Consider the following 15005-nt stretch of genomic DNA (forward strand, 5'->3'; position numbering starts at 1 on the left):
CTTTTCAACAGTTCCTTGGAGATTCAGGGCCTTTTCTGGTTCCACACAAATTTAAGGACTATTTGTTCCAGCTCTTTGAAAAATGTCATTGGTATTTTGTTTGGGATGGCATTGAAAGTGTGGATTGCTCTGGGTAGCACGGACATTTTAACTATGTTAATTCTTCCAATCCATGAGCATGGAATATTTTTCCATCTTTTTGTGACTTCTTCAATGTCTTTCACGAGTGATTTGTAGTTTCTAGAATATAGATCCTTTACCTCTCTGGTTAAGTTAATTCCGAGATAACGTATGATTATGGGTGCTATTGTAAATGGAATGGATTCCCTAATTTCTCTTTCTTCAATCTCATTGTTCGTGTATAGAAATGCAACTGATTTCTGAGCATTGATTTTGTTTTTTGTGACTTCTTCAATGTCTTTCACGAGTGATTTGTAGTTTCTAGAATATAGATCCTTTACCTCTCTGGTTAAGTTAATTCCGAGATAACGTATGATTATGGGTGCTATTGTAAATGGAATGGGGATACCTTTTATCCCTTTTTGTTGTCTGATTGCTGTTGCAAGGACTTCTAGTACTATGCTGAATAATAATGGCGAGAGTGGACATCCTTGTCCTGTTTCTGATCTTAGAAAGGCTTTCAGTTTTTCCCCATTAAGAATGATATTCACTGTAGTCCCCAAATTTTAAACACTTTTTTGAGTTTCTCCTCACTGATTTTCACCTACACGTATGTACACTGCACACATAAATCGTTTTCTCTTCTCCTGTTTAATTTGCAGGGCCCCAATCACTGAACATAAGAGGATAGAGGATAATTATTTTTTTTCTCTCCTCTAAAATTATGAGTTTAAGGCTAATTCCATTTTTTGTTCATTTAAACTATCTTATGGAAACTTAAGTTTATATAAACCAAGCTCAGCTTATATTCTCCTAGAGAATAAGTGAAGAAAAATCACTATGAAAGAGCATCCTGTTTTCCACTTTCATCAAACTGAATGACCAGCAGAGGCAAGAAATCCCTAGAGAGCCTTAAACTATATTATTAACCTTAAATAAATTTTGCTATAGCTAATTTTATCGACATCTACTGCTACAGATAAAAAAAGAACTTGGAAATAAATTTTTGCTAAAATAAATTTTCATTGTTGTGTCATCAAGAGCAACCACTTGTGGCCTACCTGGTTGGAGAAGAGGTAGATTCCAGCACTATGCTCTTGGTCAACAAGAAATGTTACCACGGTCGAAGGAAAAGATTTCATTCCTTTTAAAATATGAGGTAAGCAAGGAAACCATTCACGAAATGGTTCTTTGGTATAAAAGCAAGAGCTGGACTACAAAAAGAGAAAGGAAAAGTTAATGTCATTTTTAAGATGTAAGTTCTAATCAGTTATCTTAAGCAAACAAACTAGCAAACCACTGTGTTGTCCTGACCTACCACAAATAATAGTGATAACTCTTTGATGTCTATGCTTCTCTTCTGGGATTGGGAGTCCAGAAAACACTGCCAAGCATCTCTTTCTGGCATGGGTTGTTTTTCTAGAACAACTGTGTAGGTTTGAATTGAACATCACTAGGTAACTGCCATTAAACCCAAGTACAGGCACAGTTGGGTGCAAAGAGGGATGAAGCTTTTCAGCCTGTAGAATTGCCATCTTTTAGATTAATAACAATCCATGAAACATCCCAAGATATAAAATTTCTTAATTTTTAACATATTTAATTCCAGGGGTGCCTGCGTGGCTCAGTCATTAAGCGTCTGCCTTTGGCTCAGGTCATGATCTCAGGGTCCTGGGATCTAGCCCCGCATCAGGCTCCCTGCTCAGTGGGGAGCCTGCTTCTCCCGCTCCCTCTGACACTCCCCCTAATTGTGCATACACTCTCTTTCTCTCTCTCAAATAAATAAAATCCTTAAAAAATAAAAATAAAGTAAAATATTTAATACAATACCTCACTTAGAGTCCTGTTTCTCTCAAAGGTGATAGTAACATAATCCACTATAAAATATAAAGGTACAGAAATTACAAGCAGTATCTATATTTCTAAATGTATCATTAATTAAGAATACTCGCATACAATTTTTTTGCACTTAGAGCATGCCTATTGTCTCAGATTTAATTTTTTTCCCCTCAGTTTTAGGCCACTGACTTATACAAAGCAAGCCTACCTTTCTACTTTATCCTATTTTTATTTTATGTCATTTAATCTTTACATGCCATCTATGTTTGAAAAGAGCCTGTTTATATCTTTTCTTAATTTACCTTCAAAGTGTTCTCTGTTAGCAAAACATTTTTCATTATACCACAATTTTCCTTTGACATAGTCAACCTACATGAATAAATGAAGAAATAAAAATATCATTTAGGGAATAGATAGACTTAGGATATAAAATTGAAAAACTTAATAAAAAATTCTAAAGTATGATAGTTTAGGAATGGGAAGCAAATAAAGGGAGGAAAATTGTATGCCGACAAAAGAAAAGGTTGTAGAGTGAGGGCAAGGGACAAGAATATGCATTTTGAACAACACACATAAAAGGAATAAAAAGGAAAGAAACGTCATGTGAATTGGTCTCTGTTAGTGACAGATGCTGCAGTCGGTCAGTATAAGACTGTCATTCTGGAACTACCAGAAGCTGTCAGGCAGTTACCATAGTCACGATGGGTCATATGTTTATCTTTCCGTTGTCATTAGACTTAGCTAGGCTCCAGAAATCTTCACAGAAGCCTGATGGCAGCAAGAAGCAGAAGGGGAAAAAAAAAAAAAGCCACAAAAATACAGGTCTTGAAAAAAATCAGTCATAAGAGAGAAGTTTCCAAGAAAGTGAGATTGTATATGTTGGATATGAATTACGTGTGAGAGTTTGAAGATGGTTTTGTTAGAGCAAGATTCCTGTGTTCAAAGTATTGTTGAGACAAAAGGAAGACCTTGCATTTTCATAGACCAGCAAGAAAGTCTTTATAATCTGTGCATTAAAAGTCTTTTAAGTAGATGTTCTAAAATAGATTGTGGTGATGCTTGCACAACTCTGTGATTGCACCAGAGGCCGCTGAATTGCACACTTGACATAGGTGAATTTTATGCTATGTGAATTCTATCTTGATAAAACTGCCCAGCAAACAAAAATGTGCTTCAAAATGGAATGGACAGCAATTTATTTGGATGGTGCAACATCTTCAAGCCAAGCTGCTATATCAAACGAACCTTTAGCGTTCTTACAGAAATCTTCAGGTTTGCAGGCTACCGTAATTATCATTATAATATCTAGGCAATTGATGTAGAATTTTTATTGGGCTTTGATTTATTCCTTTTCTTTCTCTTTAGAGTCCTTGCTTTTTTCCTACTTGGAAGCAAACTGGTACAATTCCACTGAATATCCTTGGGGGTAATTTAAGCTGACCAGGTTGGCCTCATTCCAAGGATGAGCTCCGGATGTAGGGATTGGTCAGGAACGAACACATGACCCAAGTCAGGTTAATGAGTCAGCCCAGACCTCCTGGGAAAGAGATAGTTCATTCTCCTTGGGACTATTAAACCAACTACATCAAAACCTGATGCTTATTCCTAATAACAACTGGAGAAATCCGAATGAGAATGAAGCTAGAGGAAAACAGATCCAAACGTGGAGAAGACAAGAGTCCTACAGACACCTGTTAGGCACTAAATCCAGTTGTGTCTGGAAGCTGGATCCATTCCCACCTTGAATTCTCTACTTGCATGAGCCAATAGCTTCTCCTTTGCTAAAATCACTTTTAGTTTGGTTTCTGTCCTTTGCCTTCAGAAGGTTCTGACTATCCGTATACGAGAGAGAATCCAACTATTTTTCTAAGTTTGTTATCATGAGGTCCAGAGGGTGATAGAGCTGGTTCAAAGTTCACTGTGACATGGCTATTAAGCCAGGACAAGATGTGGCTCCCGTCTGGCTCCATTTACTCATGCATTGACGCCGCAAATATTTACTGAGACCCCCTGTCTGCAAGGCAGCATGGTACCTTACTCGCACAGGATGGCAGGTGAGAGAGTCCTTGACATGACACCTCAAGTCCTGTGAGGTTGCTTAGTGGGCCACTCAGACAGAAGAGGGTGGTGAGTGAGAGGAATTAGTGTTGAAAGCTTTGGAGGTTGCTCAGGAAGGGCCCCCTGGTGGCTGGGGAGGGATTCCTGAAGAATGAGGAGAAATTCTCCACGTGAAATCCAAAGGAGAAGGAGGGATGGCCTGCTGAGAAGATAAAACATCTTACACAACGGAGTCGAGGTGCCAGAAGTGTTGGCCCATCTCACGGAAGGCGAGTGTCGACTATGGCTGGCAAGGATAGCTTGCGGCAAGAGCAGACAGGACAAGGCTGAAGAAGGTAAGGAAGGCTCTGACCGGGAAGGTTTTTGTATGTCTCGCAAGAGTTTGAATTTATCTTTAAAGAACTGACCTGAAGTCCCTGCTATGTCCACGGTACAGACTCAGGTGGCTAACTAGTGGATTTCGCTTCATGGCAAGTTCCCAGTTTAGGGCCTTTGTACTTCTTATTACTTCTTTCTGGGCATGCTTCGTCAAAACCATTCCTAGGAGTCATTTGATTTTCTGTTTAAACTTTACCTCCTTGGAAGCCCTGCTAGAATCACCCTGTTTAAAACACTATTATCTCTTTTTCACTCCCTATTTCTCTTCCCTGCTTTCATGACGACAAGCCCGAATTACCATCTGCAGTCACATTATTCATTTGTTTATGAACCTGTTTGAAGTCTACCTCCTTCAACAGAATGGTAGGCCCCGGGAGACTAGTGGACTTTATTGGTCTCATTCCACAGATAGAATTGCCTTGTTGAAACCGGCATGGCGGATAGCAAGTGCTCAACTGGTATTTGTTGAATGAATGAATAAATGAATGAATAAATCATCAAGTAGTAATTCCTTCAACTACCTGCCCAAATAACTACATATATTCCATTCCGACCATCTTTCCCATTATAAAAAAGGTCTTATCTAAAGAGAAATCCCTACACTTTTAAGAAAAAGTTGACTTGTTCCCTTTCCTCTCCTGCCACACTACTTTGCTACTTTCGGAATACTTGTTTTCCCCCTCTCATCACTACCGGAACTCCCTGAGATATTTTAGCTCAAGAAGATTTATTACAATATCCTTGCAAATAGTAAAAACCTCTCTGAAGGACAATTTGCGTTAAGAATTTATTCCTTGTGTATTTATTAACTGATCTGCCAGTCCAAGTTCTAGAAATGTATTGTATCCATATACTTGGACTACAAACCTGGCAGGTACAAAATCATTAATGGCAACATTGTTTGTAATAGCAGAAGATTACAAAACTACCCAAGTATCCATCAATATGGAACAGGTTAAGTCAACTCTGGGAAGTCCACACAATGGAACACTTAGAGCTATAAAGAAAGAAGGGGGGGAAGGTCATTCTTCATGTACTAATATGGAATTTCCCCCCCCAATATCGCTAAGTGAAAACAACAGGTATGTATATATTTAGAATATAGTATAAGAAAGTGAGGATAATTTATATTCGTAATTATTTAAATGTACATTTAAAAATCACTGAAAAGAGAAAAGATGCAGGAGACGGAGAGAAGCAGGGCGAGTACATACTAAGGAGCAAGTGAGACTTCTCAATGTAGATCTTTATAGAAACTTTTTGGTTTTTAACTAGGGGGAATGTATTACTATTTGAAAATAATAATTTTCAGACGTTGAAAACTCTAATTTCCCTTGCAGCATGCTCTGTTCCAAGATCATCTCGCGCTCCACTTTGATCTATAGAGACCGAAAACGTAGATATTACACAAAATGAGAGAAACCATCGCTCGTCACTGTTTGCTCATCCCTTTGTCTCCCTAATATCTGTGCTCATTGGTTTATTTTGTTAAAGTTCTTTCCTGAATACTTTCTTTAGATGGGATAACTGGGTGACGTATTCTCTGAATTCTTTCTCAGTCTGAAAGATGAATAATCTCTTGGCTGGTAATAAGGTTTTGGGACTTTAGTCCCTTTGTCTTCACGGTCTGTGGATGTGGATTTTACTACTTTCCAGCTTCTACTGTTATATAAGTGAAATCTAATACCAGTGACATATATTTGCTTCTGTTCTTTCTGTTTGGGAACTTGTAATATTTTCCCCTTCACCTTCAAATTCAGACATATTATTAGGATATGCTTATGCATACATCTTTTTCAATTCTTCCAGGATTTAGTGGGCCTTTTCAATAGATAAGCTTGGATCCTTCTTAATTTCAGTGTAACCGTCTTCTGTTACTCGTGGTACTATTACCTGTCTTCTGTTCCTTTTTTATTCCTTCCAAAAATTCTCTCTCCTCTTAGACCTGGATTTTTCTCAAAGACTTATCTTCCCTAGATGGTTTGAGAAGTTTCTTCCTCTTCATCTTTCTATGCCACTTATTTGGACCTAAACAGTGGCTATTCTATCCTATTTATTCCATTTTTAATTGCAATTTGTGGTATTTAGCCCCAGAAAGTATTTTTATGTGGCACTTGAAACGCTAAGCTAATAGATGTTAGTGGTCTTTTTTTTCCTGCTAATATCTCAGTGCCAATAACAGTAACCACATAAGACGTGCTCATTGGATCACCGTTGAAGGAGTCGATTAATTAAGTTCTGTTGTCCTTGTTCAGTTGTTGTCTTCTCCATCAGCAACTCCAGTGTATGTTCTGAGGCCCTCAGGATGCTGGGCTGGCTTAGATTTATTTTCAAGGGAGTGCTCAGGTCTGGTTTGGGGAGCACCTCAGATTGTGGTGATATGGGAGTGACAGAAGACCAAGAGGTCTCTCCACCCCTGGGTTGCCATTCCCCCCTCATCAGAACCAGAAAGAGGCTTCCTTGCTCTGGTTTCCTTCAACTTGCCCACCTCAGATGCAGGGAGAATATAGGCTTCCCTTTGGGCTTCTCTCCAGGAGACCAGCCACTCTCTCAAGGTTGACAGAAACCCTCTCTGGGGGGTTCCCAGAGCTCTGCAAACCAAGCTCTCTCCAGGAGCCCCCACCTTCTAGTCCTCCACCTGCATGTCTATACAGCCAAAGGCCTTGTTCTCACATGACCCTTGAGAGGAAAGATGTGCCAGGTTTCATCAGTGGGGTTCCTCAAAGCTTGGGCTTCGAGTGAGTCCAGCTGTCCAGCATCCCCAACACCCTTGACTCACCAGGCAGGTGGACAGGAAATGGAAGTTAGTGGGAGCTGAGGGGTAAGGAACAAAGCTCAGGTTATAGTCTCCTTCGTTTCCTTATTTTATCACTTTTGTGTGATTTAGTTTTAGCTGATATATTTGGATTGATTTCTAATTCTTACTTTATAGTTGGTTTTCCATTCTTTTATCTTTGTACCTGTTTTCCTCCTTTCTTGCTTTTTGTGGGAACCAATTTGGATTATTCTTTAATCCTTTTTTTACCTCTCTGGTGGGTTGGAAGCTTTAGGTTATATTTCTTTTTCTTTTATGGTAATTATCCTTTAAACTTTATCAATTGTATGAGACTATACCTTTTTCTATCAAATTCCAAAGTTATTCTCCATATTGATTCTCCTACCAAACAAGGATCTTAAAATGGGTTGGTGATTCACTGAAAATTATCTCCATTCCTCCTTGTATTATCTGGAGTTTTGGTTCCACCCAAGTACTAAACACAAATTTTGTAACTTTTATTTTTTATACCAACTCCATTCTTTGAACAAATATTTACTAAGTGCCTACCTTGTGCCAGGCACATGCTAGACACAGATTCCAGAGTGGAGATCACAGACCAGGTGCCTGCCTCTGTTAGAGCTGAGAGCTCACATTCTAGCTCTGTCACTATTTCTGACACCTCACTCCTTCATGGGTGTCTCTGGGTGGTAAGCTCTCCTAATGTCTTATCTGTGCAAATTCTTTTCTTCACCCTCATTCTTGAATGAAAGAGTTGAGCTAGGTTTGAGGTTCCATTTTGACAGGTACTTCCCCCTGTCCTTTCTAATGTACATCAATTTTGACCATCTGGCCTTCCTGGTTCTCTGCTTCATATTTCCTCCAACTAGGATGGCAAGAAGTCAATCCCATTTGCGTCCTAAGACATAAGTGCTCCTTCCTTCTAGGTGGCGTGACTGTGTGTGTGTGTGTGTGTGTGTGTGTGTGTGTGCGCGCGCGCTCACATGGATGTGTGCCCATGGGTCTGTATGAGAATGGAAGGGGGAGGGGACATAGCAAAAGGGTAGGAACAATCACAATTTTGTTTGTGGTTTCCAAATTGACAAATGCTTATGTGTTGATGGGAATGACCTAGTTGAATCACAAAACTTGACTTCATAATAGGAAAGAAAAAAACTGATGGAACAACTCCCCCCACCGCCCAAGGCCAGAAGCAGAGCTGTGGCTAGCCTTTCTCCAGGTAGGCACAGACCCACATGAGGACAGATGGATTGGGGAGAAAAGTGTTGGCCAAATCTCAGCCCCCACTCTCTTTCCAACATTGTGCACAATACACGGCAACAACCACAACAGTCCAGACAGAACATACAAAGAAGGGGTAGGGGCGGCCTCTGAACAAGGAGAGGCACTTCTTCCTTTGAAACAGAAGGGAAGATCATTGCTGGAAACATTTTAAGTTCGAACTGCAGATCAGATCATAGTAACTGGAATGATCTATGTTGTGGATTCTTGTCTGACACCTCCTCTCTTAGGTTATCAAGGAAACACCTATCTTCTAACTAACCCTTGGGAATTTAAAGCTTCTTACCCTTTCGAAACCACAAAAGTCTGCCCTTGAAAACTACAAGAAAAAAAAAACACTTTAATTTTTGCTTGCATATCAGAAGGCATAACAAAACATAGCAATTTGAATTGTACTAAAGGAAATGATGCTTTTTATATCCCAGCCGTCGGGAGCATCGCACACTAAAACCAGCCTATATAAACATAGTTTATATAATATTCTTGAGATTTCATCTTTGGTCTTTGTTTCACCATTTTATTAATTTATTTGTACTTGAACTTAATTTCAGAAAGGATCTGAGATTTTTTTTTTTTTTTAAATCATGTAATGAGGGCGCCTGAGTGGCTGTCAGTTGAGCATCCGACTCTTGGTTTTGGCTCAGGTCATGATCTCAGGGTCATGGGATCGAGCCCCGTGTAGGGCTCCATGCTCAGCAGGGAGTCTGCTTGGGATTCCCTCTCTCCCTCTCCCTTTGCCCCTCCCCCACTTTCCAAAATAAATAAATAAATCTTAAAAAAGAAAGAATTTCACGGTATGTATAGTACATACCCTCACCAAAATGTATATTTCCCTTCTCTCAATCCCAAAACTAACTTTTTAATTTACGTTAATTTGTAATTAGCTTCATAAGTTACCATCAAGTATTTGGGAACATACATAACTACAAAATAGATAACCTTCTACATGTCCGTATTTAAAACTTACTATAAATCTGTATAGCAATAAAACTAGCACCATTTTCAAAGAATATATTCAACACTACGAGGCAAAGGAAAAAGTCACTGTATTCTTTTACACTTTTTAAATGGAAAAAAGCATTTAAATTCTAAGATACACCACACATAGCTCAAGTATCAAGCATCTCCACTTTAGGTTATAGGAGATATTTAAAAGCAACTCACATACCGCTAAGACAGAGGATGATGGGTAACGGAGATCTCCACTTACAAAAAGACCCAGAGAGGTGAGGATAACTAAAAAGTGATTTGTTAAAACCATGTCCACCACTGAAAGCTCTGTGTGTTCTAAGGGAAGAAATCACACCAGGGGTTAAAAAGTAAGGAAAAGGTGAGCTCCCCAGCAAAGCAAAGACATTTCATCAGTACTGATCAAGTGCTGATATACACGAGATACCAAAGGAGGCGCAGTTAGAGGAATTACCTTCTCCAACTTGGGAATAGATCGTATCTGTCAAGTTATACCACACGGTATCATTGTAATCCCAAAATCCAGAAAAACTGAGGCCGATGTAAATACCTAACATGAGAAAAAAGGAAGATTAATTCTAGATAACTTGACAAAGTGAGTCACCCACTCATATGGTGCTCAGTCTTCTGGGGCCAGAGCCCACATCTGCCCCACCTTCCAAACCATTTTCTGACCCACGTCAACTCCCCTCCCCTCACTTGGGATCTCACTTACTAAGCTTTGGAAAGATGAAGTGACTTCAGGTTAATGTAGGGTTTTAGCCAACCACCTGATTTACATTTTAAGGATTTTGTTTTCTATTGAATGGGATCCAAATATGCCACCCCAAAATATGCCCCTCTGGTTTAAGGATTACTTTGAGCTGAAGGCAATTGAGAACAAACAGACTCAGGAAGTGTTCTCTGTCCTCTTCTTACCTGCCTAAAAGCAGAGCATAATTTTCCGTTTGGGAAACATGCCTCCCCACCCCTGTACCAGGAAGAGAAGAGCTAGATGGGAGGGGAGTCAGCGCTGAGACAAGTTTGCATAAACAGACTTTACTAGCATAGCTCTTCTCTTTCATTAGTCCCCTCCACATATTTCTTAGTCACTTCCCCATAATTTATCAACCCGTGAAGCTCAAACTTCTTTCTTTTCTTAAAATGGTATCGATGTCCCCAAATATAACCACTCAGGTTTCACCTCTATTACGTTAACTCCCGTGAATGTAAATATTAATAAAAATTGTGTGCTTTTTCCCCTGCTAATCTGCCTGTGTTAATTTAATTCACAGACCTCATTCACTGAACATAAGAGAGTAGAGAAAGAGTTTTTTTTCTTTTCTGATGGTATTTTTGTAAGCATAAATACATTCCTATTTCAGAAATACAATCATAGTCAATACTTTAAAAACTCTAAGAAGAAAATTAAAATTCCAAGAGGAAAAAACTATGTTTGATTTACTTTAATATTTGTGATTTAAAAAACAGAAAAAATTATTTGCTAATGTGTCATGAGAACCTAGTAAAAGAAGAAGAGAGAACATACTGCGTATACTTTGATCTCACCTTTCTCTGGCCATGGCTAGGAATGTTGAGAGTCTTTTGTTTTAAATACATAATATTAACCTGAAATCTAGTCAACAGGCGTAACTACTGAGGGCGGTGGGGGAGCCTACAAATGGTTGATAATCTAACGCATATATTCTGTTTCCCAAAGATGAATATAGGACCGCTCATATTGTGAAATGTGTATTTTCACTCTCAGCTGTTTTCCATGTGGGGAAAGATGTAGCAGGAAGTGTTGTTATCATTCACTTTTTCAAGGGAGAGCAGAGCCAATGACAAGTGTTGTCTTTCTAAGCACTGAGTCTCCTTCCACAGATAACACTATCCTATATTCTAAGTAGGGATGACTGATGGTGTCCCGTGTGATATCACATGACCAGACTCCTATGAAGTTAATAGAGAAGTAAGAAGTGCAATAAATACCTTATTCTGGTTAGTACTTCTAGACTCAAATTAAGTTACAAGCCATTCTGTATAACAAATGACCACAACTGCACCCCAGGCTTACAGAAGCTGATGCAGACCATTGTGAAGCGTTTGGATTTTATTCTAATGGCCAAAAGGAAGCCACTGGGTGTTTGATGCAGGGAAGTGACATGATTTGGTTTATACTTAAGAAGATCATACCAACTAGAAGCCCATCTAGAAAACCAATGAGTGACTAATGTGGTGGAATAAAATCAAAGGTGGGATCGAGAAGGCCAAGAGAATAAAGTGTTTTGAGGACAGATTAGTCAACTGTATCAACTGCTGTTGGAAAAGAAAGTAGAATGAGGATAAGGAATTGGCTGCTGGGGGCGCCTGGGTGGCTCAGTCTGTTAAGCATCTGACTCTTGATTTTGGCTCAGGTCATGATCTCAGGGTGGTGAGATCGAACCCCATGGGCAGGTTCTGCTCAGGGAGGAGTCTGCTTCCTCCTTCTCCCTCTTTCTCTGACCCTCCCCCAGCTCACACATATGCTCTGCCTCTCTCTCTCTAAAATAAATAAAGAAATAAATCTTTAAAAAAAAAAATTGGCTGCTGAAACTGACCGTAGGGAGATTACAGGTGATCTTGGGAAGAAACATTTCAGAAGAGTGGTGAGAACCAAACACTGATCCGTAGTGGCATGAAGACAAAGTGGGGAGGTGGAAAATGTAAAGCCATCTACAAAAAGTTCTTTCCATAAATTTTGCTTTGAAGGAGGACAGAGAAATGCTTATGATAGGAGATATTAGGGTTTGTTTGTATGCAAATGGATCCAATCCAGTAAGGAGGGAGAGCCGACAGTGGAGAGGGAAAGGTGACATTTGCAGCATAGATGCAGGCGCAAGGTGCTTCGGATGGTTGCAGGGAATGGGATCCAGACAAACGGGTTGGGGCGGCTCTGACAGCAGCAGACACTTCCCGCGATGCAACAGGTGAGAAGGCGAAGCGTGCAAGTATGAGTGCAAGTGGAGTGGCAGGTCTGCAGGTGCAATGATGAAGGAGCTCCCTGTGATCCACCTTGGTTCTCTACATGAACCATTAGATAAAATCACAGCTGAGAGCGAAAAGGGGAAGAAGGCGATGCAGAGGGTTGGAGGAGGGGGAAGAGGTGTGAGATAAGGTCATTTGGCAGAGTTGGAAAATAAACATACCAGCCAAGAGAGACAGGATTTCTGGGTAGGGCTGAGTGCCCACTTGAGATGTGTGATCATGAATTTACAGTGAGACCAGTCGGTGGAATGTGAAAGTGAGAACGATGTGCAGTGTTTTCTCAGGCAACGTTCGACTCTTCCAGTGCAGGAGTAGAGGTGGTTTTACCCAGAGTTGGGTCTGCACGAGGACAGAAGACAGGGCAGGGGAGCTACAGCAGTGTCTATAAGGGTGGGCTATGCAACTTATGGGGGGTAAAGAGAAAACTAAGGGTGTTGAGAAGTAGAGAAAGTCTCAGCAAAATCAAAGCAGTGCTGGAGTGGGAGCACAAGGAGAGACTAACAGAATGGGGAGGTCGCGGGCAGTGCGAGATGCTCATGGCAGAAGTTCTGCAGATAATAACTTTATTGGAGACAATGAGGTCCAGAATGTGGCCATAGAAGATGGGGGAAGATCATTGGAGAAAAGGAGGCCTCGAAGTTGAGTATTGCATGGGATGGTGAGGTCACTGAAAGCGACAAAAATAGCGTGGAGAGGAAGGCAGGGGTCCAGAGGCTGAAGTCATCCCTAAGGGAGTATGAGTAACAGGAAGGCCAGCATAGGCAGGCAGCCAGGAGGAGTTACAGGGAGGTAAAGTCTGAGTTCCAAGGAGCTGGGAGTTTTGAAGGGAAGACAAAGTAAATACTAAGAAGTAGCCCCAAGGAGCAAGGATGATGACCCCGCCCCGCGCATGAGACATGCAGAGGCGTTTAAGAGGGGATGTCACGGGGACCAGCCAGCTTACTCTCTAGGGCAGCAAAGTGAAGGGGCCATTCAGAGAAAAGATGAGCAGTATGGGGGAGATTGCTGCAGACAGAACCCTAATGCCAACGAATGGATCCGGGTGGATGGAAAGGGACAGAAGCTTGGGTCAAATTAAAGGAAGTCCAGAGCAGTGTGTGGGATAGGAACCATAAGTGACCTGGGAAGCTCAGGTTTCCGGGGTGACAGACAAAACTGGGATGAGAGGCAGGGCAGATGCGCTGGGAGTTCACAGAGGAGGAAGGTGGGTAGCAAGTCCAGACTGGAACCCACGGGGCTCCTGGAGACCTGTTCCCACTATTAACCTCATGTGGTAAGAAGGCCGGGGGTGAGGGGCTGGGGCTGGGTGCGTGGGATGGGGGAGGTCGGTGGGTAGGGTGGGGACAGACAAGGGCCTTGCAAAGGGACTGAAGGTTTAGGCAGTGGCAGCTCGATCCTGTAGGAAATTCTTTTTTGCTTCAGTAGAGTGGAAGCCAGCTAGGGGGAGAAATGTTACTAAAGCTATTTCTTTTCTCGAGAGGTTGAGTGAGATCCCAAGGAGTGGAGGCTGCTCCTCTCTCCTGTGACTCTCCGTTGCTGGCAGGATGAAGCAGGAGAGATGAGAATGGCTCCTCGCCTGTGGCTCAGGGAAGTAAGGCAGGTTTGGAGAGAGAGGAGAGGGTCCTAGCCAGGCATCCATGGAACAAGGTTAGAAAAAGAGCTGAGTTTCCATCTGGTTGACACAGAGGGGGAAGAGACACAATTCCTAACCAAACTAATTCAGCACAAGTAGGCTCTCAAAACTAGAGAACACAAAACGACTAAGCCATTAGGAATTCAAAGACGTTTGGGGCAAGGCCATTTGTCTATCCCTATACCAATGCATAGTGTTTGAATCTCTTACTTTATAATAAGTCATGGTAGGGCAAGTTTTTGTTCTTCTTCAAAATTATGTTATTCACATTGTTTCAGTCTCCCACATGAATTTTGGGATTGGCTTGTCAATTTCCACACATACACACAAAATACTGCTGTAATTTTTCTCGGAAGTGTATTGAACTGACTGATAAATCTGGAGAGAATTAACAACTTCACAATAGTAGACGTTCCTGTTCATGCACATAAAATATTTATTTTAGTCTTTTTTCTGACCTTCATTAAAGTTTTATAACTTTTTTTGTTTCTTTGTTTATTCCTAGCTACCTTTTGGGGTTTGTTACTTTCTGAATGGGATTTTTAAAATTATAATCTTTAGTCTTTGGTGGAGTGGTTTTTATATGTTGTTATTTCATTCCTCAATCTTGTAGTACTCTGTATTTGTTCTGATAGTTTGGCTACTGATTCTTTGGGATTTTGGGGTGCACATATTATCTGTGCAAAGAAAAATTGTTTCTTATCTTTTAGTTCTTTTATTTCCCTTTTCATTCATTGGGCTGGGGACTCAAAGGTCACCAATGACCTAGGAAAAACAACTACAATAACACATTAACAGTTGAAATGCGTAAAGATGCTATTAAATACTATGGTAGTAATCTGAAAACATATACATAATAAAATAATGTTATGAGGCCTTAGAACATGATACCTATTTACACGTGGCAGGAATAGCAGATGGATTGGAAATGCAATGAATAATTTC

General features: G+C 40.6%; 1 protein-coding gene across 1 annotated transcript in view; it reads right to left on the reverse strand.

Moving 5' to 3' along the window:
• Positions 1-15005, reverse strand: part of CATSPERB (cation channel sperm associated auxiliary subunit beta) — an 81604-nt gene that overhangs the window by 66227 nt on the left and 372 nt on the right. The window contains exons 2-7 of the mRNA XM_034643053.1: positions 9876-9971; positions 9621-9739; positions 8739-8771; positions 2262-2328; positions 1951-1997; positions 1182-1334 (exon numbers count right to left, since the gene is read on the reverse strand). Of these exons, the coding sequence (XP_034498944.1) occupies positions 1182-1334; positions 1951-1997; positions 2262-2328; positions 8739-8771; positions 9621-9739; positions 9876-9971 (515 nt within the window). The remainder of the gene's footprint in view (positions 1-1181; positions 1335-1950; positions 1998-2261; positions 2329-8738; positions 8772-9620; positions 9740-9875; positions 9972-15005) is intronic.

This window comes from Ailuropoda melanoleuca, chromosome 14, assembly GCF_002007445.2.
Source record: "Ailuropoda melanoleuca isolate Jingjing chromosome 14, ASM200744v2, whole genome shotgun sequence".
Classification (NCBI taxonomy): Eukaryota; Metazoa; Chordata; class Mammalia; order Carnivora; family Ursidae; genus Ailuropoda; species Ailuropoda melanoleuca.